Source organism: Oncorhynchus nerka, linkage group LG18, assembly GCF_034236695.1.
Source record: "Oncorhynchus nerka isolate Pitt River linkage group LG18, Oner_Uvic_2.0, whole genome shotgun sequence".
Classification (NCBI taxonomy): domain Eukaryota; kingdom Metazoa; phylum Chordata; class Actinopteri; order Salmoniformes; family Salmonidae; genus Oncorhynchus; species Oncorhynchus nerka.
Window position 1 is genome coordinate 61,707,895 of NC_088413.1, and position 26,949 is coordinate 61,734,843.

General features: G+C 43.2%; 1 protein-coding gene across 2 annotated transcripts in view; it reads left to right on the forward strand.

Moving 5' to 3' along the window:
- The window catches only part of LOC115146285 (NHS-like protein 3), a 43,374-nt gene extending 17,889 nt beyond the window's left edge, over window positions 1-25,485 (forward strand). For both annotated transcript variants that reach the window (XM_029688276.2, XM_029688278.2), the window contains exons 3-8: window positions 18,705-18,845; window positions 18,964-19,007; window positions 19,141-19,297; window positions 19,478-19,591; window positions 19,750-23,214; window positions 23,318-25,485. In XM_029688276.2, coding sequence (XP_029544136.1) covers window positions 18,705-18,845; window positions 18,964-19,007; window positions 19,141-19,297; window positions 19,478-19,591; window positions 19,750-23,214; window positions 23,318-23,385 — 3,989 coding nt within the window. In that variant the 3' untranslated portion in view covers window positions 23,386-25,485. The remainder of the gene's footprint in view (window positions 1-18,704; window positions 18,846-18,963; window positions 19,008-19,140; window positions 19,298-19,477; window positions 19,592-19,749; window positions 23,215-23,317) is intronic.
- The last annotated feature ends 1,464 nt before the right edge of the window (window positions 25,486-26,949 follow it).

Consider the following 26,949-nt stretch of genomic DNA (forward strand, 5'->3'; position numbering starts at 1 on the left):
AGACTGTAGCTTGCTGTTTGTGAAGCAGGTTGTTTGTTTATTGATATCATTTCAAGTGGGGCTAGGTAGCTATAGTCTAGTCTCTGGATTGTGGTGTTGGGTGTTCAGAAACAGTTCAATATATTGGTCTTGCACACCAAAGCATGTTTGCTCTCTGGAGGACAATTTCTGACTCGCCAGCTACCCTTTGACCTCCCCAGACATTGTTTGCCGTGAAGAACTCTTGTCAGTCCTGTTCTGTGATACCCAACCAATCTCCAGCAGTGTTCAGGTTGCAGACAGGTCCAGATTCCAAACTGTCAAACATTGACGTAGACTCATAGAAGGGATGAAATATGGCTCACTTACTTACGTTTGGTCATACAGAAATATATATATGTTAAGACATACAGAAATGTACGTTTAGACATAGAGAAACTTACACAAGTTAAGACAAAGAAATATACACACATTTAGACATAGAGAAATTAATAGCTTATTCACATAGAATCAATCAGAGGCACCGCGATGAGATTGAAATTTACATAGCTATATGTACTATATATGAGAGAATGTTGAACAATATCAGTAATTCCTTGTTTAGTCAGTGTACTGTATCGCGTGGTATTGCCACGTTTTTGGTTAAGATGTTTTCAATGATTAAGAGTCGCTGTAAGTACCAGCTTGACTTTCATTCCTGCTAAATGTAATGTTTGGAAAATCACACCAACAATCTAAATGATGCAAGCAGCACAACACAGAAGCACAAACACACACAGGCCAACACTTTTGTTTTCTTTGGGAGCCCATTTGTTAATTGTCATTTATTTCCGCTCTTGCAAGAGCACAATAGCTCGGTTTAGTAAGAGCTGTTTTATGTTTGTTTATCTGTCGGTTCTAGTGTAGTCTTGGCTAATTGCTCCAAAATAGTGCCTAGGGATTAGTGCTTTTTGAGGTCGCTTCGGTTAGATCATGAAAAAAATAATCGTGTTTATTTAAATGTTTTTTATTTTTATGAAATCCATTATGAAAAAATTACTTAAATGATTTTAGAGCTTTTCTCAGCCATCATCAGTCTTTTCCTGACACTGACAGTGTGTTGAATAGTGTAACACAGAATGAAACAATTAATAAGAGCCCCATGATGGTAGTGAATAAACATTACTGCTTATCCAGTGGCGTAAAGTACTTAAGTAGTACATTAAAGTCATTTTACTTAAGTCACTTCTGGGGGTATCTATAATCTACTATTATATTTGACAACTTTTACTTCACTACATTCTTAAAGAAAATAATGTACTTTTTACTCCATACATTTTACCTGACACCCAAAAGTACTCGTTACATTTTGAATGCTTAGCAGGACAGGACAATTGACCATTTCACACACTTATCAATACAGCACATTGTCATTCCTTCTCTCTGATCTGGCGGACTCACTAAACACAAATGCATCTTTTGTAAATCATGTCTGAGTGTGGGAGTGCGCCCCTGACCATCCATACATTTTAAAAACAAGAAAATGGTGCCGTCTGCTTTGCTTAATAGAAGGAATTTTAAATGATTTATACTTCTACTTTTACTTTTGATACTTAAGTATATTTAGAACCAAATACTTTTAGACTTTTACTCAAGTAGTATTTTACTAGGTAACTTTTACTTGAGTAACTTTCAATTAAGGTATCTTTACTTTAACTCAAGTATGACAATTGAGTACTTTTTCTACCACTGTGCTTATCACATATCAACCATAATTGATTCACATTTCTTAGTTTACTTTAAGAAAATATTTCAATTGTGTATATTACTTAGTTTTTATTAGATGTCTTTATTAATAGTCCATTCCTTAGTCATCATCTCCTGCTCATGCAGTAGCAGCCAGCCAGACTGGCTGTAATGTTATTTCTGTGCTCCCCATTGAACAAGTCATCCTATATAGCTAAGCTAGTAGCTAGCTGGCTGACAATTATTTTACTAGTTCTTCAAAGTAGATGAGGCATACTTTCAAGACTGCTTATTGCCAACTACCACAACTATCAATTGGATAGAGCTACCTCATGAGCTGTCTCTATCCCTCTCGTCGTTGTGTAAATTTCCTCTCTCATGAGGTCTCATATATTTTAGGGGCGAAAATAACTCAAAGGGTCTGTGTGTACCCACCCTGGCCTACAACTACAACTTCCAATCAGCCCAGCGTCCCACATAGTACTTGACAAAAAATGTATTGTGAATCATTTGATTTCTCTCTAGAGAAACGTCACGTTAAGCTCACAAAAAACTAAATGGTTTTCAAGTAATTGACCCGACTTCAGTTAATTAGTTGTTTAATTAACCGAAAGCCCCCCCGACATTTTGGTTAATCACTCAACACTGCTCCATAGACCTTGGCCCGTATCCATAAAGCATCTCAAAAAAGGTCATAGGAATTCTGTTAAAACCTGTTTTAAGACAAAAAAAACTCCCAGCTCAGAGTAGGTTATATTAGGATGTTAAGACACTGCCCAGACAAACTCTGAGCCAGGAGTAAAATCAACTCATAAAAGTTTATCTGAGCTGGTAATCACGACAGTTTGAGGTACCACAAAGGAAAGATAGTGGTGATGCTCATTAACGTTGCAAATGATGGGGAATAACCAATCGCAATGAGGCATCGGCAGGTGTGAACTCTATAACACGGTTCAGACAACCACAGTGAATGTGACTGTACGTCAAATGTTGCAATGGTAAAACGTTTGATATCATTTTCGCCAGACATGATCACTTTTCCTTCTCTTAATTATCGCCTAATATGTTGACATACATAACCTTATTTTTTTAACCAATTCTGCTGGTTGTTAAAAGCAGAGTTTTGACAATATTACCATTATATCTGTTAAGAGTTCTGTGAGAGAATGTAAACTGTGAGCGGGGGAGATAAGGTATTTCTCCCCTGCCAAGGTCAGCACGGGCTACCTCCCACATTGTGCATAGCAGGGCACATGCCTCCCCTGGAAGATTTTCCTCAGTTTTCCCTCAGATCTCTTTGAATCCAGTTCAGAGTGTGCGTAGTGTTCCCATTTGGGTTTACCAGTAGGTGGGTCTACTAACTGAATGGACTGCCCTCCAATGGTGTACAACTGTAACACCTGGAAATGTGATATAATGTTTACCTGTCTGGTGAAGGAGAATTAGAAGTGAATTTGATACATTTTACTCACCTTTTGAAACACTTAATTGATTCAGTATGGTTGGGTATTGCTGTTGTGTGAGTGGATTACCCACTGATGCAGCCGTAATGAGAGGGAGGCCACAAAGCTTCCCTTCAGGTTATATATATCATCATAAACTAGGAAGTATTCATTATTCTATATTCATTATATTCCAGATGTTATTTTGCAAGCCAAGGCATTGAGCCCTCAGCCATGAACACGTGGTGTGTTCTGTGTTTGCGCTTGGCAAGTCACTCCAAAAGGCAGTTTGATTTGACCAACAGCGTGACTGGCTCAAATAAGAAAGCAACTGACAATTCTATGAGAAAAAATCCAGAGGCATAGTACCAGGCATCAGATACTGAAATGCTCCTGGAAAAGCTCACAATAAATTCCTGCAGGTTAACCATATTAAAATGAATGCCAGCTCATTCTGATGGTGATTCACAGTGATACCAGAGAGGATGGGGCCCATCACCCACCCCACCTCAGCCTGGCCTGGGCAGAGGGCTGCTGTTGGTATGCACCCAGTTAATTAAAGCCCCAGCCAGAACAGTTACAGTAAGTAGGAACAAGGGGTTCTGTTTCTTATGACCCAACCTCCCTTCACATAGATCCCTCCCTCCTCACCCTACTATGAATGAGATGAAATAGGTTTCTATCAGAGATCAGTGTCTGGCTGGGGATTGTGCGTGTTGGTGTATCCAAACAATGCTAATATTATAAACCTCAGTCTGACAGATAGTTGATGTGTGTCTTGAAACAATATCCTCAATGGATGGGGAATGAGAGGGGATCTACGATGGTTGGTTTAGATGTTTTTTTAGGTTGTCACGGGCATATGGCCTCTTGTTCAAAACTTTCGGTAAGAAATTTTGTTAAACAAATCCTTCGTCCAGTGCAACCCCCTCAGAAGAGTGTTTATCTCACCTTTGCTCTTGGTGGGAATGTATTGGTAAAAATGGACCATGGAGTTTGACCCAGACATCATGTTTGAGTGCACAGTAGCTAGCAGAGATAACGGTATGCTCCTGGACCCGTAACTGTGTTGACACATCCTCCCGTGATGACCTACGATAACCAGGACAATGACTCACATGGGCCTAGGACACAGAATTACATAGGCTACTGACCCATTGGGTGGTTGCTGGCTGTGCAAGAAGATTGTGGGCAATTTACCTGTGTGCCCTGTATGCTTCACCTGCGTGTGTCTCAGCACTCTTACAGTGTGTTATTTGCCTGCAGTGCTTTTGGCCCAGTTGATCCTGTAAGTAACCTAGTCAAGCCAAGCTGTTAGCCAGCCTAATGCTGCTGTAGTCTCTCATATCCTGTGTTCTCTACAGTGGGACTTCCGCAGGCTCACACTAAGCTGAGTGAGAGGGGCATAAGGAGACTGAGGAGATGCCAGAGTTATATGGTGCTGCTGTAAACCTGGCACCTGTAGGAGGTCACCTGGATTCTTGATCTGTAGACTTTTGATCTGTAGACTTTATAGAGATTCCATGCATTCCTCAGCACTATACACACTTTTCCTTAGAGCCCAGGCAATGGTGTTCCTTTGTACGTGTGTGTGAGTGCGGTGTGTGTGTTTGTTTAAGAAAAATAGGGAAGGTCAAATGTTCTCAGCGATTTGTCCTTCTAAAGATTGCACAGATTTCACCACACCACGGCCATGCCCTGCAGTATTATAATTTTACAGAGGAATGCTGTACATTATTTCATTTATGACTTTCAATGTCTACACTCAGGACTGTGGTTTTTATGAAATAGTTTTCATTAAATAGTTTTTAATCATAACAACACCAACAACATCTTTAACCTCTCTTGGGTAGGGGGCAGTATTTTCACCTCCGGATGAAAAGCGTGCCCAAAGTAAACTGCCTGTTCTGTATTATGTCATGTTTCATGTGGACTCCAGGAAGAGTAGCTGATGCTTTTGCACCAGATAATGGGGATCCTAATAAATACCAAATTATGTGTTAAATAAAGTTGATTAGCTGCGCTAATACACTGTTTGCCATGACATGAAGTTTCATAATGTGTGGGTGTATAAACCTCTAAGCATTAGCTTGGTTATCCCATAAAGGCTGGGGAGAGCAGGAGAACAGTTTTTTGAGCCTGGATACTGTTTCTCTTTCCACAGTTTATGGCAAGAATCAAACACACTGCCCTCTTCTGCATTGTTATGTTGCCCCCAGACTGCTGCAGGAGTTCAACTGAACTTCCTGTGGTGGGCGCGTGCTTTCGTATGCGTGCACGTCAGTGCAGCTTTCCCTCTTAATGACAAATAGATTTTTATCTCAATGAGACTACCCTGGTTAAGTAAATCTAATTTAAATTTGTCACACGCGCCAAATACAACAGGTGTAGTAGACCTTACTGTGAAATGCTTACTTACAAGCCCTTAACCAACAATGCAGTTAAAGAAAAAGTTAAGAGATAAGAAAATATTTACATAAATTAACTATAGTAAAAAGTAACAATAAAATAACAATAACGAGGCTATGTACCGAGTCAATGTGCGGGGGTACAGGTTAGTCGAGGTAATTTGTAAATGTAGGTAGGGGTAAAGTGAGGGGGGTCAATGTAAATCATCTGGGTGGCCAATTGATTAATTGTTCAGCAGTCTTATGGCTTGGGGGTAGAAGCTGTTGAGCCTTTTGGACCTATGCTTGGCACTCTTGTACAGCTTGCTGTGTGGTAGCAGAAAGAACAGTCTATGACTTGGGTGACTGGAGTCTTTGACCATTTTTAGGACCTTCCTCTGACACTGCCTAGTATATAGATCCTGGATAGCAGGAAGCTTGGCCACAGTGATGTACTGGGATGTACGCACTACACTTTGTAGCGTCTTAAGGTCGGATGCTGAGCAGTTGCCATACCAGGCGGTGATACCACCAGGATGCTCTCGATGGTGCAGCTGTAGAACTTTTTGAGGATCTGGGGACCCATGCCAAATCTTTTCAGTCTCCCAAGGGGGAAAAGGCGTTGTTGTGCCCTCTTTACAATTTTCTTGGTGTGTTTGGACCATGATAGTTTGGTGTTTTGGACACCAAGGAACTCAACTCTCGACCCGCTCCACTACAGCATCATCGATGTGAACCAGAGCGTGTTCGGCTCTCCCTTTTCCTGTAGTCCACGATCATCTCCTTTGTCTTGCTCATGTTGAGGGAGCAGTTGTTGTGCTGGCACCACACTGCCAGGTCCCTGACCTCCTCCTTATAGGCTGTCTCATCGTTGTCTGTGATCAGGCCTACTACTGTTGTGTCATCAGAAAACGTAATGATTGTATTGGAGTCATACTTGGCCACGCAGTCGTGGGTGAACAGGGAGTACAGGAGAGACTAAGAACACACACCTGAGGTGCCCCCGTTTTGAGGATCAGCGTGGCAGATGTGTTGTTGCCTACCCTTACGACCTGGGGGCTGCCCGTCAGGAAGTCCAGCGTCCAGATTGAGGGAGGTGTTTAGTTCAAGGGTCCTTAGCTTTGTGGGCACTATGGTGTTGAACGCTGAGCTGTAGTCAATAAACAGCATTGTCACATAGGTGTTCCTTTTATCCAGGTGGGAAAAAGCAGTCTGGAGTGTGATTGCGTCATTTGTGGATCTGTTGGGGCGATATGCGAATTGGAGTGGGTCTAGGGTTTCCGGGATGATGGTGTTGTGAGCCATGACCAGCCTTTCAAAGCACTTCATGCTGACCGACGTGAGTACTACATGGCGGTAGTCAATTAGGCAGGTTGCCTCACTTTCTTGGGCAAATAAAGGTTAGATTTAAAAAATCCTTTGGACATTGAGCTGGAGGTATCCATTATTTTCTCTGCAACAGGTCAAGCACAGTCTGTCGCTTGTACAGCCTGGTCTCATAGACTAGTACATTTAAATCCGGGACACTCAAATTTGTATGATGTTATGTTTGGTATGGTTGCATAAGATAGAAGGTTACTTAGCCAAAAAAAACAAAGTAAGGTGGTTGGTTGGTCGGGCGTATCCCAAAGGGTGCGTGTTTGAATCTCAACACGGACAACTTTAGCATTTTATCTAGTTAGCAACTTTGCAACTACTTACTACTTTTTAGCTACTTTGCAACTGCTTAGCACATTAGCTAACTATAACCTTCTAACCTTAACCCTTATTCCTTAACCCTAAATTTAACCCCTAACCTCAAGCTAATGTTAGTATTAGCCACTTAGCTAACATTAGCCACAAGATATTGAAATTTGCAACACATTTGTTTTGCAAAATTCAGAACATATTGTTTTGTTTACATTCAATAGCATCTATGCATCACATGATTATGCATAGTATTGACATCAGATGGAAGGACCAAGGACACAGATGGTAAATACATTATTCTGGCAGTGTCTGTTTGTGCGAAGTTGAGGATCTTAGACTTGTATGTTATGGTGCTGGCAAGACAACTGGGAACTCAGGAAAAAAATTAGATTGAATCATAACGTCGGTGTCACGCCCTGACCGTAGACAGCTATTTATGTCTCTATTTTGGTTTGGTCAGGGTGTGATTTGGGTGGGCATTCTATGTTCATTTTTCTATGTTTTGTATTTCTTTGTTTTGGCCAGGTATGGTTCTCAATCAGGGACAGCTGTCTATCGTTGTCTCTGATTGGGAACCATACTTAGGCAGCCCTTTTCCCACCTGTCTTGGTGGGTAGTTAACTTTGGTTGCGGCACATAGCCCTTAAGCTTTGCGGTTGTTTTATATTGTTTATTGTTTTTGTTGATGACATTTACAAAATAAAAAGTAATGTACGCTCACACGCTGTGCTTTGGTCCACTTCCTTCAACAATGGCCGTGACAGTCGGTGATCTTCAGGTCGGAAAGTCGGAGCTCTAGAAAGAGGCTTGAGTTCTCAATCTAAAATTCCGAGTTGGATGAATATTCCAAATTAATTTCAAGGTTCCCAGTTTTCTTGAAAGCACTGAAGCCCGAAGCAGGAGATTTCCAACTTCCCAGTTGTTTTGAACTCGGTATTAGACTCAACGTTCATGTCTGTTGATAGAATTGGTTTCAGACTGTTGAAGGTACAAGGACCAAGAACCAAGAACCAGGATTGTTGCTGTTATTGTACCGTGTGACTTACTGAACACTGGAATTGTGATATAATCATTTCCAGGCCGGTTTAGAGAAAGCAATTGTATCAGTAGAGAATGTACAGGAAAAATGTGGGGGAATAATTGCTGCAGTGTAGCCGTTAATGTTGATGATGATTGAGTACATGATGCACGGAATGTTAAGGCATAAGTGTATGAAAGCTTTTATTCTTATTTTAAATGTATGTAGTTCTGTCCTTGAGCTGTTCTTGTCTTTTCATTTTCTGTATTGTGTTGTGTTTTATGTTTTGTATTTACTGTGGACCCCAAGAAGAATAGTTTCTGCGTTAGCAGTAGCTAATAAAAATCCTAATAATATAGTATGGCGAAGCATGTAATAACATTTACATTTGAATATTTGGGAATATTAGTCAGCACACCCTGATTTTGAGGAGATCAGATTGTGTCTATACAGTGCCAGCATGCATGCCCTCTAGTCCTATCTGTATGATGTGTTGGGGTTGGATTTCATCAATGCTCTAATACTTAGTTGAATCATTACCTGGCCAAGCCTCGTTGCGTTCAACAACCGTTATTATTTATGAAATTATTTATGAGCATTTATTGTAATGTTACACAGATACGTTACACTTTCTTCTCACACACTACTGTCACGGCAGGACATTTATTTAAAACTCCAGTCCACAAACTAGTTTCATGATGATTGCATTATAGGAAGTTTTGAGTCTTCAGTGGACATTGTGGTGGTACTTTAATCTAAAAAGATATACATATTTTTATGCACGACTTCATGCATGGCATGCTAGAGAAATAGAGCAATGCAGCTTTAGTTTATGTCAATTCCACTCTGACAAAATGGTCACTTAAAGTCGAGGTGGTTACTGGGGTAATTGTTTTTCCTTCCCAGAACGCACAGTTTTTTTCATGCCCTCAAGGCATGAGGTAGGGATAAGCAGCATGTACATGTGCACACAGAGAGAGACCTGCCCAGTGGAACCTCGCCACCCAGCATTCCCACTGTGCTGCTGCTTCTACACCCGTTGCAGGTTACTGAGAATACTGACTTCTGCAGGCATTGTGCATGGAGGAGTAATGGTCCCAGATCAGTTTATTCTTCTTGTCTTAGATACACTTAAACGGAGGTCTAGGGTATCTACCACGGTGTATTACATATCTGTGTTGTACTACACATAGACCTACAATAAACGTAATACATTCAATTATGATCAAGCAGTGTTTGTTTTAGTATTACTAATAATGAAGTATTTATTTTCCTGAATGTTTTTCTAAAACAGCTTGCCATAGGACATCTGTAAAGCATGGAAGCTTAACACTTGTCCTTGAGGGCATAGTGTCTCCTGACAGTCTGGAAAGTTCTCCCTGCTGGTCTAGTAATGTAAATGTTGAGCTCCTGAGTGATTGTGTGACCTGTATAGCTGCGCCTTGCTGAAATGTGCGTGCCCTAGCAAGTCTGACTGAATTTTTCACATTCTCCTTCGTTCTCCTGCATGCTTTTAATGGGCTTTTATCTGGCGCTTATCACTAGCTAAGCCCTTTGCTGTGGTGCTGCCTGGCAGGGATGTGGGGAACACTCCTGACCTTTAAGTGTTTTTAATTAGAGAACGACAGGGAAGTACTCTGGTCTGTTACACAGGATCTCTGGCTTTAATTGATGTAATTACTGTGATTATCACATTTACTGTGTCTGGCTACTAATTCTGAAATTTGTGTGAGCTCAAGTCATTAGGGGTGTGTGTGTAGTTGAATGTGTTTATTCACGGCATGCATGTGTGCTGACATGTTAAAACCTGAGGGATGGCCTGTAGTGTCTGAAGATGAAATGGACTGGAACGAGGCAGACCAGACATCTGCAGGTATATCTATTACACAGGCTCATATCTACCTGCCTACCTCGTAAGAGAAGTCTTCTTCATCGTAAGAGGGCACTGTTGAATGTTTGTTCCTAGTTTCACCAGAGGCCAAGTGTTGTGTAAAACTCAGTGGGCCACAAGCTTAGACCTGGACTCATAAATTCTCTCACACAGTAGAGGTCGACCGATTATGATTTTTCCAACGCCGATACCGATTATTGGAGGACCCAAAAAAAGCCAGTTTCCCCAGTGCGTGTGCATAGCCCGGTGCGGTACATTCCAGCTCCTCGTATCGGCCGGGCTAGAGTGGGCATCGAGCCAGGTGCCATGAAGCCGGCTTTACGCATCTGGTCTCCAGTGCATCTCCTCGGGCCGGCATACATGGCACCAGCCTTACGCATGGTGTCCCCGGTTCGCCAGCACAGCCCAGTGCGGCCTATTCCACCTCACCGCACTGGTCGGGCTACGGGGAGAATTCAACCCGGTAAGGTTGGGCAGGCTCGGTGCTCAAGAGCTCCAGTGCGCCTGCACGGTCCGGCCTATCCAGTGCCACCTCCACGCACCAGCCCTCCGGTGGCAGCCCCCCGCACCAGGCTGTCTCTCTGTCTTCTGCCTACAGGGTCTCCCGCCTGTCCAGTGCTGCCAGAGTCTCCCGTCTGTCCAGCGCTGCCGGAGTCTCCAGTCTGTCCAGCGCTGCCGGAGTCTCCCGTCTGTCCAGCGCTGCCGGAGTCTCCCGTCTGTCCTGAGCTGCTAGAGTCTCCCTTCTGTCCTGAGCGGCTAGAGCTTACAGTCTGTCCTGAGCTGTCAGTCAGCCAGGACCTGCCAGAGCCGCCAGCCAGGACCTGCCAGAGCCGCCAGCCAGCCAGGAGCTGCCAGAGCCGCCAGCCAGCCAGGAGCTGCCAGATCCGTCAGTCAGCCAGGACCTGCCAGAGCCGCCAGCCAGCCAGGAGCTGCCAGAGCCGCCAGCCAGCCAGGAGCTGCCAGAGCCGCCAGCCAACCAGGAGCTGCCAGAGCCGCCAGCCAGCCAGGAGCTGCCAGAGCCACCAGCCAGCCAGGCGCTGCCAGAGTCTCCCGCCTGTCCAGCGCTGCCGGAATTCCCCGTCCATTCGGGACTATACTTATTTTCCACCATAATTTGCAAATCAATTCATGAAAAATCCTACAATGTGATTTTCTGGATTTTTTTTCTCATTTTGTCTGTCATAGTTGAAGTGTACCTATGATGAAAATTACAGGCCTCTCTCATCTTTTTAAGTGGGAGAAATTGCACAATTGGTGGCTGACAAAATACTTTTTTGCCCCACTGTATGTGGGAACTCCTTCAAGACTGTTGGAAAAACATTCAAGGTGAAGCTGGTTGGGAGAATGCTAAGAGTGTGCAAAGCTATCATCAAGGCAAAGGGTGGCTACTTTGAAGATTCTCAAATATACAATATATTTGGATTTAACACTTTTTTGGTTACTACATGTTATTTTATAGTTTTGATGTCTTCACTATTATTCTACAATGTAGAAAATAAAGAAAAACCCTTGAATGAGTAGGTGTGTCCAAACTTTTGACTGGTGCTGTGCATAAAAAATAAAATGTCTTGTACACAAACTTGGTGACACACGTGTCCTTCACTATAAAAGGTGCAAAAATAGAAATAAGCGAAACTATTTACAAATGGTGTTAGTTTTACATCCCAGGTGTACATCCCCCCCTCCCCTGTGTTTTGTGGAATGCTTGCACTGCTTCCCTTTGTCTTTTGGCATGTGTGTTGTGGAGAAAGAAAGCATTTTACTGCATTTTACTGTCCACAAAGTGGAGGGGAGCTGGTAGTAGCCTATCAGGGCATCATATAGGTTGACACCCCCCATGCTGGCATTGTAGGCCTTCACAGAAACAGGAATGGGGACATTCTTCCTTTTTCACTGTCCTTGACAGACATTGTTGTTATTGAATGCCTTATGCTGTGTGGTGAGCATGGTTACTTCCCTAGTGTCCTTCCATTTCACAAAAAGCTGATTCTGTTAGGACGAATGGTGCCACAGACCCTAATGTCTTTTTCAAGATGTCTATGAAAGTGGATGTAGAATCATCAGACAGGGTGATTGACATAGCAGCGGGGGGGTGAAGACCTTGATCGGCGGGGGCGCTTACTGGAGAGGAGTGGCTCCCAAATGTCATCATCCAAATCCTCTACATCCTCCGCTCTGTGGTGAATAAAATAAAGGGACATATTGTTGTAAGACACACAGAATTACAGTTGACTAAATTTACAAAACAACATTACTGTAATGTAAAAACACCAAGCCTAAACTTTATCTGTACAGTGACTCACACACACAATGCAAACAGTAACACCTTGGAGACAAAGGCAGAGGTGAGAACCACAAAGCAACAATGGCTACGAGAGTTTAGTGGCCTCTCCAAAGTTACAAGGATGAAACTTAGAACAGCAAACAATGAACTAACATGAAACATTGACAATAACTGGCCAGGTCGCAGTTGTAAATGAGAACTTGTTCTCAACTAGCTTACCTGGTTAAATAAAGGTGAAATAAAAAAAACATTTACAAATGTAAAACTACTTTGGAATTATATAACGTAGGACAACGTAACAAGTCAATTCTATGTAAACTAAATCCAAAGCCCAAAAAGCAGACAACTTAATATCGTAAATTAGCTAATATAAAGTCATGAACATAATGTCCTTACAGATCTAAAAGTGGATCCAAACCTTCTAGAAAGCAATCTTCATCGGCCGTGTCAAAATACTAGTTCTCCCAAATCGCTCCCCTGTTCCGAACCAGTATTGTATTCAAAGCTTCTATGTCAGTATACTTAATCATAGCTGCCTTTTTTTTAGCTTCCTGTTCAATATTCTTAGTTTTACGATTATTTTCCCCCCTTGAGAAGCAATCTTTTATGCTAAAGCAATGAAATATGTTTACAATGTAGCGTACAATGTAGCGAGTCAGGTAGCAATAGTTCGCATTAAAGGTTCTAGGCCTTGCTTTGTCCTACCCAAGTCAACTGCATATCCCTGGAAAGCTTATCTCATTGGCTACAAGACTGTCAATGTGCCATAGTAGCCAATCCCCTGTGTAATGGATGCCTACGGCGCTGTAAGTGGGCAACGTCATATTTTTGATACGCAAAGATATAGTCACTTGGGGGACGTTCGATGTTGCCATTAAGTCATACATCATCAGATAACATTGGTAATAGGCTAGATTTGTTCATACCAACCTAAGGATTCATTTTATAATCTCCATGTAGCTTATAGCTCAAACACAGACCAAATTGAAGCTTACCTTGTAAGATCTCAAACTGCTCTTAAACGCTAGTAAAACTAAATGCATGCTTTTCAACCGATCGCTGCCCGCACCTGCCCGCCTGACTAGCATCACTACTCTGGACGGTTCTGACTATGTGGACAACTACAAATACCTAGGTGTCTGGTTAGACTGTGAACTCTCCTTCCAGACTCATATTAAACATCTCCAATCCAAAATGAAATCTAGAGTCGGCTTCCTATTTCGCAACAAAGCCTCCTTCACTCACACTGCCAAACATACCCTCGTAAAACTGACTATCCTACCGATCCTTGACTTCTGCGATGTAATTTACAAAATAGCCTCCAACACTCTACTCAGAAAACTGGATGCAGTCTATCACAGTGCCATCCGCTTTGTCACCAAAGCTCCATATACCACCCACCACTGTGACCTGTATGCTCTCGTCGGCTGGTCCTCGCTACATATTCGTCGCCAGACCCACTGGCTCCAGGTCATCTATAAGTCTTTGCTAGGTAAAGCTCCGCCTTATCTCAGCTCACTGGTCACCATAACAACACCCACCTGTAGCACACGCTCCAGCAGGTATTGGTCACTGCTCATCCCCAAAGCCAACACCTCCTTTGGCCACCTTTCCTTCCAGTTCTCTGCTGCCAATGACTGGAATGAATTTCAAAAATCGCTGAAGTTGGAGACTTATATCTTTCCCACTAACTTTAAACATCAGCTATCTGAGCAGCTTACCGATCGCTGCAGCTGTGCACAGCCCATCTTATCGACTTACCTCATCCTCATATTGTTTTTATTTACTTTTTTGCTCTTTCGCCACTAGCATTTCCACTTCCACATCATCTGCACATCTATCACTCCAGCGTTAATTTGCTAAATTGTAATTACTTCGCCACTATGGCCTATTTATTGCCTTACCACCTCACGCCATTTGCACACACTGTATATAGACTTTTTCTATTGTGTTATTGACTGTACGTTTGTTTATTCCATGTGTAACTCTGTGTTGTTGTCTGTGTCACACTGCTTTGCTTTTTCTTGACCAGGTCGCAGTTGTGAATGAGAACTTGTTCTCAACTGGCCTACCTGGTTTAAATAAAGGTGGAATATTTTTTTTTTGCTGTTTGGTGAAAACGTGTAAAATAAACATTTTGACTCTTGTGGCTGGTGATCAATAACAGTAGGTCACAGGCAGACAAATAAGGCATCATCATGATCTGTGGAGTCCTGGCTTTCGGTGTGAATCGACGTGTTCCGTCTTTATTTTGTTTACTCTCCAGAACTCTAAACGGAATTTAGGTTGTAGCCATCTTGAAATGAGGTCCTCGGCTCGGCCTGCTCTTATATATTCGTATGGCCAAATATGGTAGTAAGTCACACCAAAGGTTTTAAGGCATACATCAATAGCCAAGATACTCAGCTTTCCGCAGACACCCGCTTTTGCAGATAGGGGCTACCGTTCTCATAGCAGACTGAATTGAATAAAACAATCTAATAAGGTCCCCAAATATGGGGAAATTACATTTAGGAGGTTAAAAGTCTGTAGGATCTGGCAGACAGCAGCAGATCGAACATTCACAGCAGCAAAGAATGTCTGTCTGTCTGTCTGTCCATTGCTTTCTCAAAACACAGAGAGGCATGTTAGGACAGAGTCAGCTGTGTTTGTGTGCACCATATGAAGTCTACCTGTGTCAGAATGTATCAGCGCCAACCTGATGACTGCTAGATCCTGGGTAACAGGCGAGAACTCATTCTGATGATTTCCCTCTCGCCTAATCTGACTCATTAAATAGACTCTGTTACTGGTTGAATAATCATGTCATTGACTTAATTCCTGAAAGACTAATACCTACCCTTCAGAAAGTATTCGTACCAGTTGACTTATTCCACATTTAGTTGTGTTACTGCCTGAATTCAAAATTTATTAAATATATTTTTTTTCTTACCCACCTACTTACCATACCCCATACTGAGTGAAAACGTGTTTTTAGAAATGTTAGCAAATGTATTGATAATGAAATACAGAAATATCTCATTTATATAAATATACACACCACTGAGTCAATACTTTGTAGAACCATTTACCAATAGTGGCCCTTCTTTGCGAGGCATTGGAATACCTAGCTGGTCTTTGGTTGTATCTGTCTTTGAAATTCACTGCTCGACTTAGGGACCTTACAGATATGTATTTGTATGTGTGGGGTACAGAGATGAGATAGTCATTCACAAATCATGTGCAACACTTATTGCACAGAGAGTGAGTCCATGCAACTTATTATGTGACTTCAGCTCATTTTTACTCCTGAACTTATTTAGGCTTGGCATAACAAAGGGGTTGAATACTTATTGACTCAAGACATTTCAGCTTTCAATTTGTAATTCATTTCAAAATCTTTCTAAAAACATAATTTCACTTTTACATTATGGGCGATTATGTGTAGGCCAGTGACACAAAATCTACATTTAATCCATTTTAACAGCAGGCTGTAACACAACAAAATGTGGAAAAAGTCAAGGGTCGTGAATTATTTTTGAAGGCACTTTACCATTAGTTTGCATTATCGACTAGAGCTGTAACTGTAATGCAAAGGGACACAGTTAAATGCTCAGCATTGTTCTCTACATTCAATTATGTGTCAAATGTAGTGTACATTCATAATATCACACAATCTCACATGTTATTTGTATTTCATTGAGTCTGTAAGCTGATCTTTGATGTCAGAGCATTAAGCTGTTGGGTATCATACATATTAGATTGGGTATTGGCACTGAAATCCCTGGAGTAAACATCAGTTTGGGGGCTCACAGGATCAGCCTCCCTCATAAATCCTACTGGTGTTCTATTAGACTCCAGTGACAGATGGGTTACTACTGTGATTTAATATGAACTGAATTACAATAGGAACGAACAAAAGGCTGTGGGACATCATCAGACCCCCTCCAAATGCTGTGTCTGTCTGCGTGTTTATGGTATTACTATTTTCTATCTGTGTTTCCCTGGTGTATTTATATTGTAAATATATTAGTGATTGTGGCTGTACTTATATTTTTCCATTTCCTCCTCCTGTTCCTGTTTTGTCCCGGTCTACAAAGGGCTCATTTCTCGCTTATCCATGAATGACAATGTCATGTTGCTATAATCATAATCAAACAACCAATCTATGCAAAATATCCTGGTAGAGCACAGACAGAGCCACTGATGGTCCACATGATTCATGTTGCCTAAGTTCCATTCATCCTGGTGAAATACCTGGAGCACTGTGTGAAGGTCTGAGTCATACAGCATGATGATAACATGGAAATGTTTTCTGTTTGCTCAGATGTTATACATTCCTTGTCATGTTTGCTCACTGCACAAGGAGGTAAATAGACCATTTTCCCAGGTTGAGATGAAGTTTGTACATTACAGTAGTACACATCTTCAGACATGCCCCATGGGAAGTAAGGAGCGTCAGTTGCAGATTTGCTAAAGGGATGTAAAGTAGTAAGAGATATTAGCCTCTCCACATAATTCTTGCCAGCAGTAAATCGCAGGGAATGATGTTTTCAGTTTATTACTTCAGTCCAGTTAGATCCTATTGACCGTGTTGATAGATAGAAGTAGTTAGGTACATGATTTCATTGTGTAACATTTATTCTATTGTGTATTCTCTCCCAACAGGATTGATCTTGTTTGATAACTAAAACCTTCATAGTTTCTAGCTCCTTTACTCCACCTTGTGGTTCAGACTTCAAAAGGAACTCGTTCTCCAAGGATTACTAGATCTCCTCATCTCTGTCAGTTAGACCAGAGTAGTTTTCAGAAATGGCACAGTAGCTAGTCAATATGATAAGTGGCTGCTTCAAGCAGATAAGAGCTTCAACTGTCTAACCACTTTTCCTCTTTCCCTTTGTGTGTGTCTGATCCCAGCATGGTCGGTGTCATAATCACGTTCTGACCAATCCAGGGTCAGCATGTCCACAAACAAGGAGCAATGGGATCAGTTGCCTGGGGTATGAGGAGGGGGGTGTTTGCGTGAGGGATGGGCAGAATTAGGCTGCTGGGATTAATGTCTGAGCTCTCATTGTCTAGTGATGGAAGTGTAACCACTAGAATTGGGGAATAATAACAACATCAAGCAAGATCCTTTCTACCCGGTTCACTTAATTATTTTGTCTGTATTGGATGTTGATCTACCCTGCATTTTTAGTTCTACTCACTGGGATAGTGTTTTGAATTCCTGTCATTTTTCTAAGGATAAGATCTGTTTTTCTAAATTTAAGGGGGATTATATTACCATGGTGTCTCAGTAGCCATGGTGGTGCTTTTGACTCAGAATGTTTGTCTGCCAGTGCCTTTGCTTTTCAAGAGGAAAGGTGAGTTACGGTGTATAGGCTAAGTACATGGGTTGAGTCCTGGACATTATCAGACAGGGTTTTCATTTATAATACATACCTTGAATTATTGAAGTTGAAGTTTTATGGTCAAGCGAATGTTCCTTCTCTAGGAGATACGGGCAGGGTTAACTGGTTCAATTGATATGAGTTAGAGTGAATTCATTAGTGAATACCTGTTGTCATAAAATGTGTCAAACTATTTGCTATTGGTGTGATACAGAGGCTTGGTAAGCCCTGAAGAGCCATTCTAAACTATCTCGCCTTATGATGTTAAAATGTTGTCTAAATGTATGTTGGTGACTCTGTCACTGAGAGGTTGTATTTACTTAACTGGGCTACTGTAACTGTCTGAAAAACATGTAATTCATCAATCATTCTGACTGAATTTACAGTTTGTGTGAACTTGCTATTGTTAGGAGGATCAAATTAAAAGTGGTCAAAGAGGGTGTATTTCCAGGGTGAACAGCCAGAGATGGTGCTTTATAGCAGGGATCGCTCAGAGCACATGGTCCACAGGACTAATTCCAGCATGGTCTTCCTAGCCCCACAGAACATGTACAGAACATGGCTAAATATAAAGCAGCTTTGTTTAACTAAAGATTGCAGGCTTACCACATGGCCACTCTCAGCATTACTTAACTGGTTATCACCTCACTGATCCTAGATCTGTTCAGGACTGCTGTCCTCAAGGGGCACTATCCTGCTACTGTCCTCATGATAACCCTATGACACTGCTACTCTGGATTATATGAGAGTAGGACTGTTTGGGGAATATACTGGCTGGTTATGTCAATGAAGCCTGCTGGGATTTGTGGTTCATTTATCTTGGTGCAATGTAGTTTTGTCAAATGTATTGTTCATTTGTTTACACATTTGTTTATTTTGTATTATATATCCACTCACATTCTATCTCTTTCTCCTCCCAGCAGTCCCAAAGCAGGAGGATGAGGGGACTCACGTCCCTTCACACGTCCAGGAGAATGTGTTCATCGAGGGCAGCCGGCCCAAGTACCTGGAGGACCTGCACACTGAGGCCCAGGAGGGACTCAAACTTCAGCAGCAAGAAGGTACTAAAGCCCCCTCCAAATCCCTCCAAATACTCACACTTAATCCAACACCTACCCCTGATAAGATTAATGCTTTAAGTGAAGTACTGTATTTGAAATATTTTGACCTTTATTTCAGAAACAAATAATGGGGTGGATTACCAGGATGACCAAAGCATCGCTGTAAGTTTCCCATTCTACATTTCATCCACGGTGCTACATCAAATCACTAAACATTGTCCCATCACAAATTCACAGCTGCTTTAATTAAGTGTATACTAATAATTTACTTTGGAATTTTCTGTGATTTCTACAGTCAACAGTGAGCCGTCAGCCTGACGAGACTGAGAGTGACAGTTACAGAGAGAGGAGAGGCTCTTTGTCAGACAGCACTATACTAGACACCATGTCCCAGGTCTCAACGCGCTCCGCTGTCTCCACACGGTCCTCGCGGTCAGGACTGACCCGCCAAGGTAACATGACCATAACCAGAAAACAATTCATACTGGAACCACTATAAAACCTTTTTCAACTAGTTTCATTTTCTTTGTCTTCAATGTGTTTTAGAGTAAACACTGGAGTGAAAGCGGCTGTTGTTGGTTTTTGTTGATTTTGACCTAATATTTCTCCTGCTTTTTGTCTCGTTCCACCAGCATCAACCTTCAGGCCCCTGAAGTCAGATAAGAAGCCAGAGAAGACCAAGGCCAGGAGGAGACACAGGAGAACCACAGTTATGGGGATACCACAACACATCCAGAGGGAACTGGGTACGCTACTCATTATTTATGCTCTAAATGAATTGAAATGTTAATATAGACCATTGTGAAGATACCTGTGGATAATTTCACCTTCAATAAAAGCTTCTGTGCTTGTATTCGCTTGTGTAGCTGTTTATTCTGATTTGTCCTGTTGTTCCTCACTAAAGGGCTGGATAGAGCATCATGGGCAGCTCGTCGGGTTATAGACGAGGACGGGCTCCATAACGGTGAGAGCCTGGACATCCACACCATTGATGGGCCTCACCTAGCTGATTCCCAGGAGGGTGTGAGGATATATCTCCAGTCTGTAGAAGGCCTGCAGCCCGTTAGTGAGGACCAGGTTCAGAAGTTCCCCTCCCGGGCCGGTCACACAGATGACCTGGCTCTCCTCCAGCGCATGGGCCCCCAGCTGTGCGGCCTGAAGAGGCCCAATTCCCTGGCCGTCCCCTGGATGACCACGGTGTCCGGCCTGCCGCACCATCCCCCCAGCCCCGTCATGTCCATGTCCCCCCAGGCCACCTACATGTCTAAGATCATCCCCAATGCCGTGCTGCCACCCTCCATCGACGTGGTGGAGATTAGCCATAACCGCAGCCGGAGCAGTGTCCGTACCGTCAGTAAGAGCAGACTGCTGCTGGCCAGCCCTGCCTCCTCCAGAGGCTCCTCCCGCGCCTCCGCCATGTCCTCCGCCTCCCGATACAACCCACCACACTTCTCTGACAGCTCTGGATGGAGCCACTCTGAGTCCTCTGAGACCCTGGTGTCTGACTCCTCCACTGTCTCCTCCAACAGCACCACCAGACAGGGGGGGGGTGGGGAGGGCTCATCCAGGGAGATGGCCCTGGACAGAGAGAGTATCCACTCCTCTGTCAGTAAGGCCTCCAGGACCTCAACCATCAAAGGCAAGGGGAAAGCCAGAGGGGATGATGGCAAACAGGAGGGGCCCTTCATCCGAAGCCTATCTGTGATGAAGTCCAAGAGGGCACCGGCCCCACCCAGCCGCTCCTACTCCTTACACAAGGACAAGATGAAGCGGCGCTCACGAGACCTGACTGACACCAGGGTGGCTGCCCCTGCCCAAAGCAGCCCAGTCCGTGGTGGGGAGGCTAAGGCTGTCAGTGCTGGGGAGACCGGCTCTTCTCCCATGCCCTCCAGCAACAAAAGTAGCCCTGGATACACAGCAGACACCAGCTCTCTGGATGAGTCCTCGGGCTCTGTGACCACCAACTCCTTTAACACCCGACAGCAAGCAGTCAGGGAAGAGGAGAGGAATGAGCAGCCAGGCTCCACAGGCTTCTCTCCCCAGAAACAGACCCCCCAGGAAAACATCCTGAAGAAGACTGTTTCCCCCTCCAGCTGCTATCCCAGCCCGGGTGGCATGCCCACCCTCCCCTCCAAACAGACCCATAACTCATCCCCAGGAAACAAGAGGGGCATCCTGGCCAAACTAGCAAGCATTTTCCCCAAGGCACCATCCCCATCACCTGTTATTCAGCCACAGGCCTCTGACAGCAGCAAGACGCCTCGTCCATCCCCTCCAGTCGACACTGTAACTTCCTCACCTTCAGTCATGGCACTCAGAGAGCTGTTCAACATCCCTCCCCCACCCAAAGTGTGTGCCCCCTCTCCTCCTCCCCCGGAGGTATGGGCACACAACAAGCGCACTTTTGAACTGCTGCTAGGTCCCCCGGCCCCCAACAACACGGATACGGTGGTGCGAAAGAACCCAAAGGATCGACGACAGCAGAGGCAGTCTCCTTCCACATCAAGAGAGGCTTCTGAGTCTGCACCAGAGCAGGAGGCAGGAGGTGTGCTAGATAGGGTCACTGAGCCTCTGTCTAAAGAGCAGACCAGTAATCCAGCAGCACTAACATCTGTGTCAGAAAACGGTCAGGAGAGTCCAAAGGTCCAGGAAAAAGATGGGTTGAGTCCAGTGGTTATAGAAGTGGGAGATAAAGGACCGACTCAAATAGAGCCTTCTGAAGGTATGAAAAGGAATAGTGAAGTGGCACAGAAAGTTGAACAAGAGAGGGTACAAGGAAGTCAGTTGGTGGTTGAACCAGAGAAGGTCAAGGTAAGTCAGATGATAGGTAAACTAGAGAAGGTCCAGGCAAGTCGGTTGGTAAATGAAAAGTCAGTGAACGCCTCAGTAGCTCCAGGAAGGGGCCTAGGAAAAGTAAATATAGAAATACAGACTCCTGCTACAGAGAAAAGGACTGAATCTCAACTTAAAATGGACACGTTGGCCATGCTTAGCCCTGCTCTAGCACGCGTCTCGCCATCTCCTTCTCCTCCCCCAGCACACTATCCTCCCCTTCCCCCTTCCAAACAGACCCCGCCAGTGACCATACTTGGGGTCCCCTCAGATTCTTCACCCACTCCAGAGCTCCCACTAGTCTACCCCACTGGGGAATCCTTCTGGCCTCCTCCCCCACCTCCCATGGACTTGGCCACCCTTGGCGATGAGCTTGACCTCCCCCTTCCCCCACCACCCAGTTGTTGTGAGGAGGGGGTTATTATGACAGAACCTGTGCCCCCTGTTTCAGAGGGGACAGTGGGTGCTCCAAACCCTGCCCGACCTGCACCTCAGGAAGTTTCATCTGTACCCCAGGGAATACCGCAGCCCAGTCCAGGGATCACAGAGTGCCAGAACCAAGAGAAGATGTCCCTCAGCAAGAGCTCTCCCACTCCCCCAGAGGAGAACCCCACTCCTGTGGTCACCCCCTCCCTTCTGCAGATGGTCAAGCTGAGGTCTGTCAATAATGGTGACCAGGGTCTGAAAAAGGACCAGAGTCAGGGACAGAACCATACAGAGGTCACTTTGAGGGCCAAACAACCCAGTAACGGGGAGGCTCCACAGAAGCCTATTCGAAGGTCTCTGATCATGACAGCTCCCCCTCCCACTGTCACATCCCCACCTACTACTGTTGTCTCACAACTTCCCACAGCCACTGTCCCAGAGGCAGCCCTAACCTCAGCCACTGTCCCGGAGGCAGCCCTAACCCCAGCCACTGTCCCAGAGGCAGCCCTAACCTCAGCCACTGTCCCAGAGGCAGCCCTAACCTCAGCCACTGTCCCAGAGGCAGCCCTAACCCCAGCCACTGTCCCAGAGGCAGCCCTAACCTCAGTCCCAACCACAACCACAGCCAATTTCCAGCCCAGCATAGTTAATTTACCCTCAAAGTCCTCTACTGTCACCTCTCCTACAAGTAAGTCTCCTTCTGCCTCAGTCACCATGAGAATGCAGGAGGCCATTCGCTTGAGGACAGAGGCCAGAAGTAAAGAGGGGCCTCCCTCTCATCTCAGCCTGCACTCCCCAACTTCCCCAACAGGTCTCAAGTTCCCCTCATCTACCGCCAGTTTCATCTTCGCCAAGAGCACAAAGAAGGTTGTCATAGAAACCCTCTTAACCCCTGAGGCCCAGGCCAATCTCACAAAGAAGCTGGTGGCAGAGCTTTCATCTATGTCCAATCCATCCAAGTCCATAGAAACACAGAAGGAGGTGGCAGTCAAGGTTCCGCCACCTGTGGCAAGGAAACCCAGGCTTAAGGTCACAGATGCAGACCCCAGTGTGGAGACTGAGCATGTGCAAACTGCGGGACAGGAAGCACAGCCAGCAGACAACACTGAGGGTAAGGGATCTGTGATTCTGACACAACCATACTTGCCTCCTTTGTTACAGCTATTATCCATTCATGTTGATCTGATCTGACTTATCTTTCTCTCCTGTCAAAGGTGCTCCAGAGGCTCCAAACGGGACAGCAGTTAGTGTTGAAGTGTCACCACCATCATCATCCACATGAGCAACACTGCCACTTGGCAAGGACTAATCATTCACAAAGACAGACTGACTTTTACCTGTAAATTGAGAAGACCCAATGTGTCAAACACCATATGTCAATCACAATATGCAAGCGGGAGAGAGATGGATCAAGGGGTGAGTGGATGAGAACTACAGAGCCTTCTGAAGGCAAGGCAACAGGACATAGCTAAATGTTGCCCTGTCAACAACAACAAAAACAATCATTTGAGTTTATATGAAAATGGTGTTGGTCTTTAATTTCTCTAATACTATTTTTTCTATTTTAGAGTATTTTTCTTTGCCAGAAGGACTTCTTACTGGTCTGATTAACAATAGACAGCCATGGACAGCATTCTGGTCTAGGTACAAGTCTAGGTTGCCCTCTAGTGTCAACTATGGAATGTTACAGCTACTGCCGTTTGGTACACAAAACAATGAGAAATTTTATAATCCACTTGTCTGGATTATATACCAGAATATTGTATTTTTATATATTCATATCATTATAAGATACATGCACTATTAAATTGTGTTAAATTCCCATTTCATCCTTCATGTTTTTGCATTAAACATTATTTACCTAATATCTTTTTCCTGTAAACATCTTCCATTGCATTTTGGGAGAAAAAAAATGTATGTTTTTTTCTTTTGTTCTACGTTTCAATATATGTCAATATTTTATGAAGTCATCTGATGTCATCATATTTTCTTATCTCCCTAGCAACTAAAATGATGTCATCAGAACTGGATGATGTCATTTGTTCTGAGGATGAGAATCATATTCATGCTGAATTTACATGTTCATGTTTTGTTTCTCTGTTGTTGATATGAATGTTCATAGATTTGTACTGGAAGCTCACCCTTTGTGTAAATCAAATCTCAGTCTTTCACTAGGAGTATTTGGACAAATAGGTATTTGTCTTGTTTTTAATTACTTGTCCCTCAGATTTAGATACACTTCCTTTCAACCAGATAGGAGCTATATTATACATTGCATTTATGTTGCTAAATTGTCCAGAAATTGGGATATTCCTCAACTGAATTGAAATCTGCTTTGGAAGTACTAAATATTATTCAAAGTGATTTCAATGATAAAAGATTATGAAAAATTATTAAGTATAGTTTCACTTATTTCAATATAACCGAATAAATTGATTTATTCACAATGAATGAATTCAGCCATATCATTATTTCTACCCTGTTTCTGAAACATTTTGAGAAAAGTTCTGTCAATATTTTATCAGTCAGTTAGATCCATTTATGTGAGACACACACACACTTCCTGCTCTCGGGTTTCCCCCAGGTTTGTACCTTTTCCGTCTTATCAGGATGTTGAAACTTCACATTCACACACGTCTGGTTTTCCAGTGTCCATCTTAGACGCATCTTTTGACAGTCATAATTTAGACAAATTATTGAATAGATTGACTGTATATGTAATGCATATTTTAATATTGTTATTATTTAGATTTGACATAATATATTGTTTATGTTTGAATGTTTGTTTTGTCTGTCTCCTGGGTAATGTGTCAAACCTTGACAGGGGTAACAAAATAATCTGTTTACCTTTGTCGAGGTTTATTTTTAAACCAGATGTTTATTGTATTATTGTTGCTGAGCTGCTATATAAACTCTTATTAGATGGCATGTCTGAGAGAATCCATGGAGAATAAGGGATTGAATTTATGTGAGTGGATGGATCTCTGTTGGGGCTTAAAACTAAATGCCTTGATATGAATTGGGGTGGATCTTGATTTACAATGACAAATGAATAAGCAGGTCATAGAAGATACTAGAATAACTTCAAAGTTTATTTGGCAACGTCCTTGTGTCACTGACGTTGTGTGTCATTTGGCGGACTCTAGCTTCTGTCACAGGCTTTCACCTCATCGAGAGGGAAGCCCGGGCTAGGCGGAGTCAGTGACAAAGAGTTACAGTAAGTGCATGGAGTATCAGTAGGTCATTCATTCCTCAGCATAAACTGTAAAATACCAGTGCCTGGACTGCTTCTGATTCACTGAAGGACTTATTTTATTGTGTAGCATTACTGGTTGAATAAAGTCAACTCTGTCATGACCTGGACATCATGAATCACTCAAAGGATTTTTTGTTTCTCTCCAGTTATTTAAGACAGTGGTTCACAAATGTTTTGCTTCGTGACCCACCAATTTAAGTGTCTGTTGAGTCGTGACCCAGCATAAATGGTTGAGTGGTGAAAAAACATACCCAGACCATAGAATAAGTATAGAAAAGGTATTAATAAAACCCTCAAAACATTACTGAATGTAGATTTGAGTATGGGTTCTAGAGACATTTTTTTAAATAATACTATATAATAATGACATTGTAAAAATGCACGAAAAATATCATCCTGCAAACCAGTTTGGGAACCACTGATTTAAGACTTCCTTCTCTGGTAAGACTCACTTCTATGGTACTCCTGGTTTTACTATCAATGGGGACTAACTACATTGATGTAAGACTGTCTGTGTCCCTGTCGCTGTAGTTGAATTTGAGATATACAGTATTATGTTATTTTGTTATGAGTTAACACATCAGTAGTGCCAATGATTTACCATATTACTGTTTAGGTAATAAATAATACGTTGTTTACCAGTTAAAACCCACAGTCTTTCTCAAACATTAAGTGTGTGCTGAATTTACCACTATCCAGTGTGGTTAGTAAAACTGTTCGTGTTACTGTGTCTGTAGATACGTTTAATGCAGGAGGTTGGTGGCATCTTAATTGGGGAGGACGAGCTTGTGGTAATGCCTGGAGTGGAATTAGTGGAATGGTATCAAACACATGGTTTCCAGCCATTATGAGCCGTCCTCCCCTCAGCAGGCTCCACTGGTTTCAAATCTCTGTTCCCAGTCTGTCCAAGCTTGCCATCCATGGTGGAGATGTAGTCCTGGACTGCAGCTTCCCTGACTGACTGGAAGATAGATGATGAGATTGTCCACCGTTTCTACCACAGCCAAGACCAACAGAACAAGCCTGTACCTTTCTAAGAAAGAAAAGGGGAATAACCTCTCTCAGGATGAAACATACAGTATCACCCTAGAAGATGCAGGAAATTACACCTGCTGTGTGGGCACAGTATCTGGCACTCAGAAGACATCCTTATTACTGAAGTTTGCCGGTGACAACAATATCTTAACTTTAGCAAACACCAGTCTCAACATCAACAGTGAAGAGGCGACTCTGGGATGCTGGCCTTCTAGGCAGAGTTGCAAAGAAAAAGCCATATCTCAGACTGGCCAATAAAAAGAAAAGATTAAGATGGGCAAAAGAACACAGACACTGGACAGAGGAACTTTGCCTAGAAGGCCAGCATCCCGGAGTTGTCTCTTCACTGTTGAGACTGGTGTTTTACGGGTACTAAACTCAGGAAGAAAGAAAAACGTCCTCTCACTATCAACTGCGTTTATTTTCAGCAAACCTAAGATGTGTAAATATTTGTATGAACATAAGATTCAACAACTGAGACGTAACAGTAACAGTCAGTATCTGGTGTGGCCACCAGCTGCATTAAGTACTGCAGTGCACCTCTTCCTCATGGAC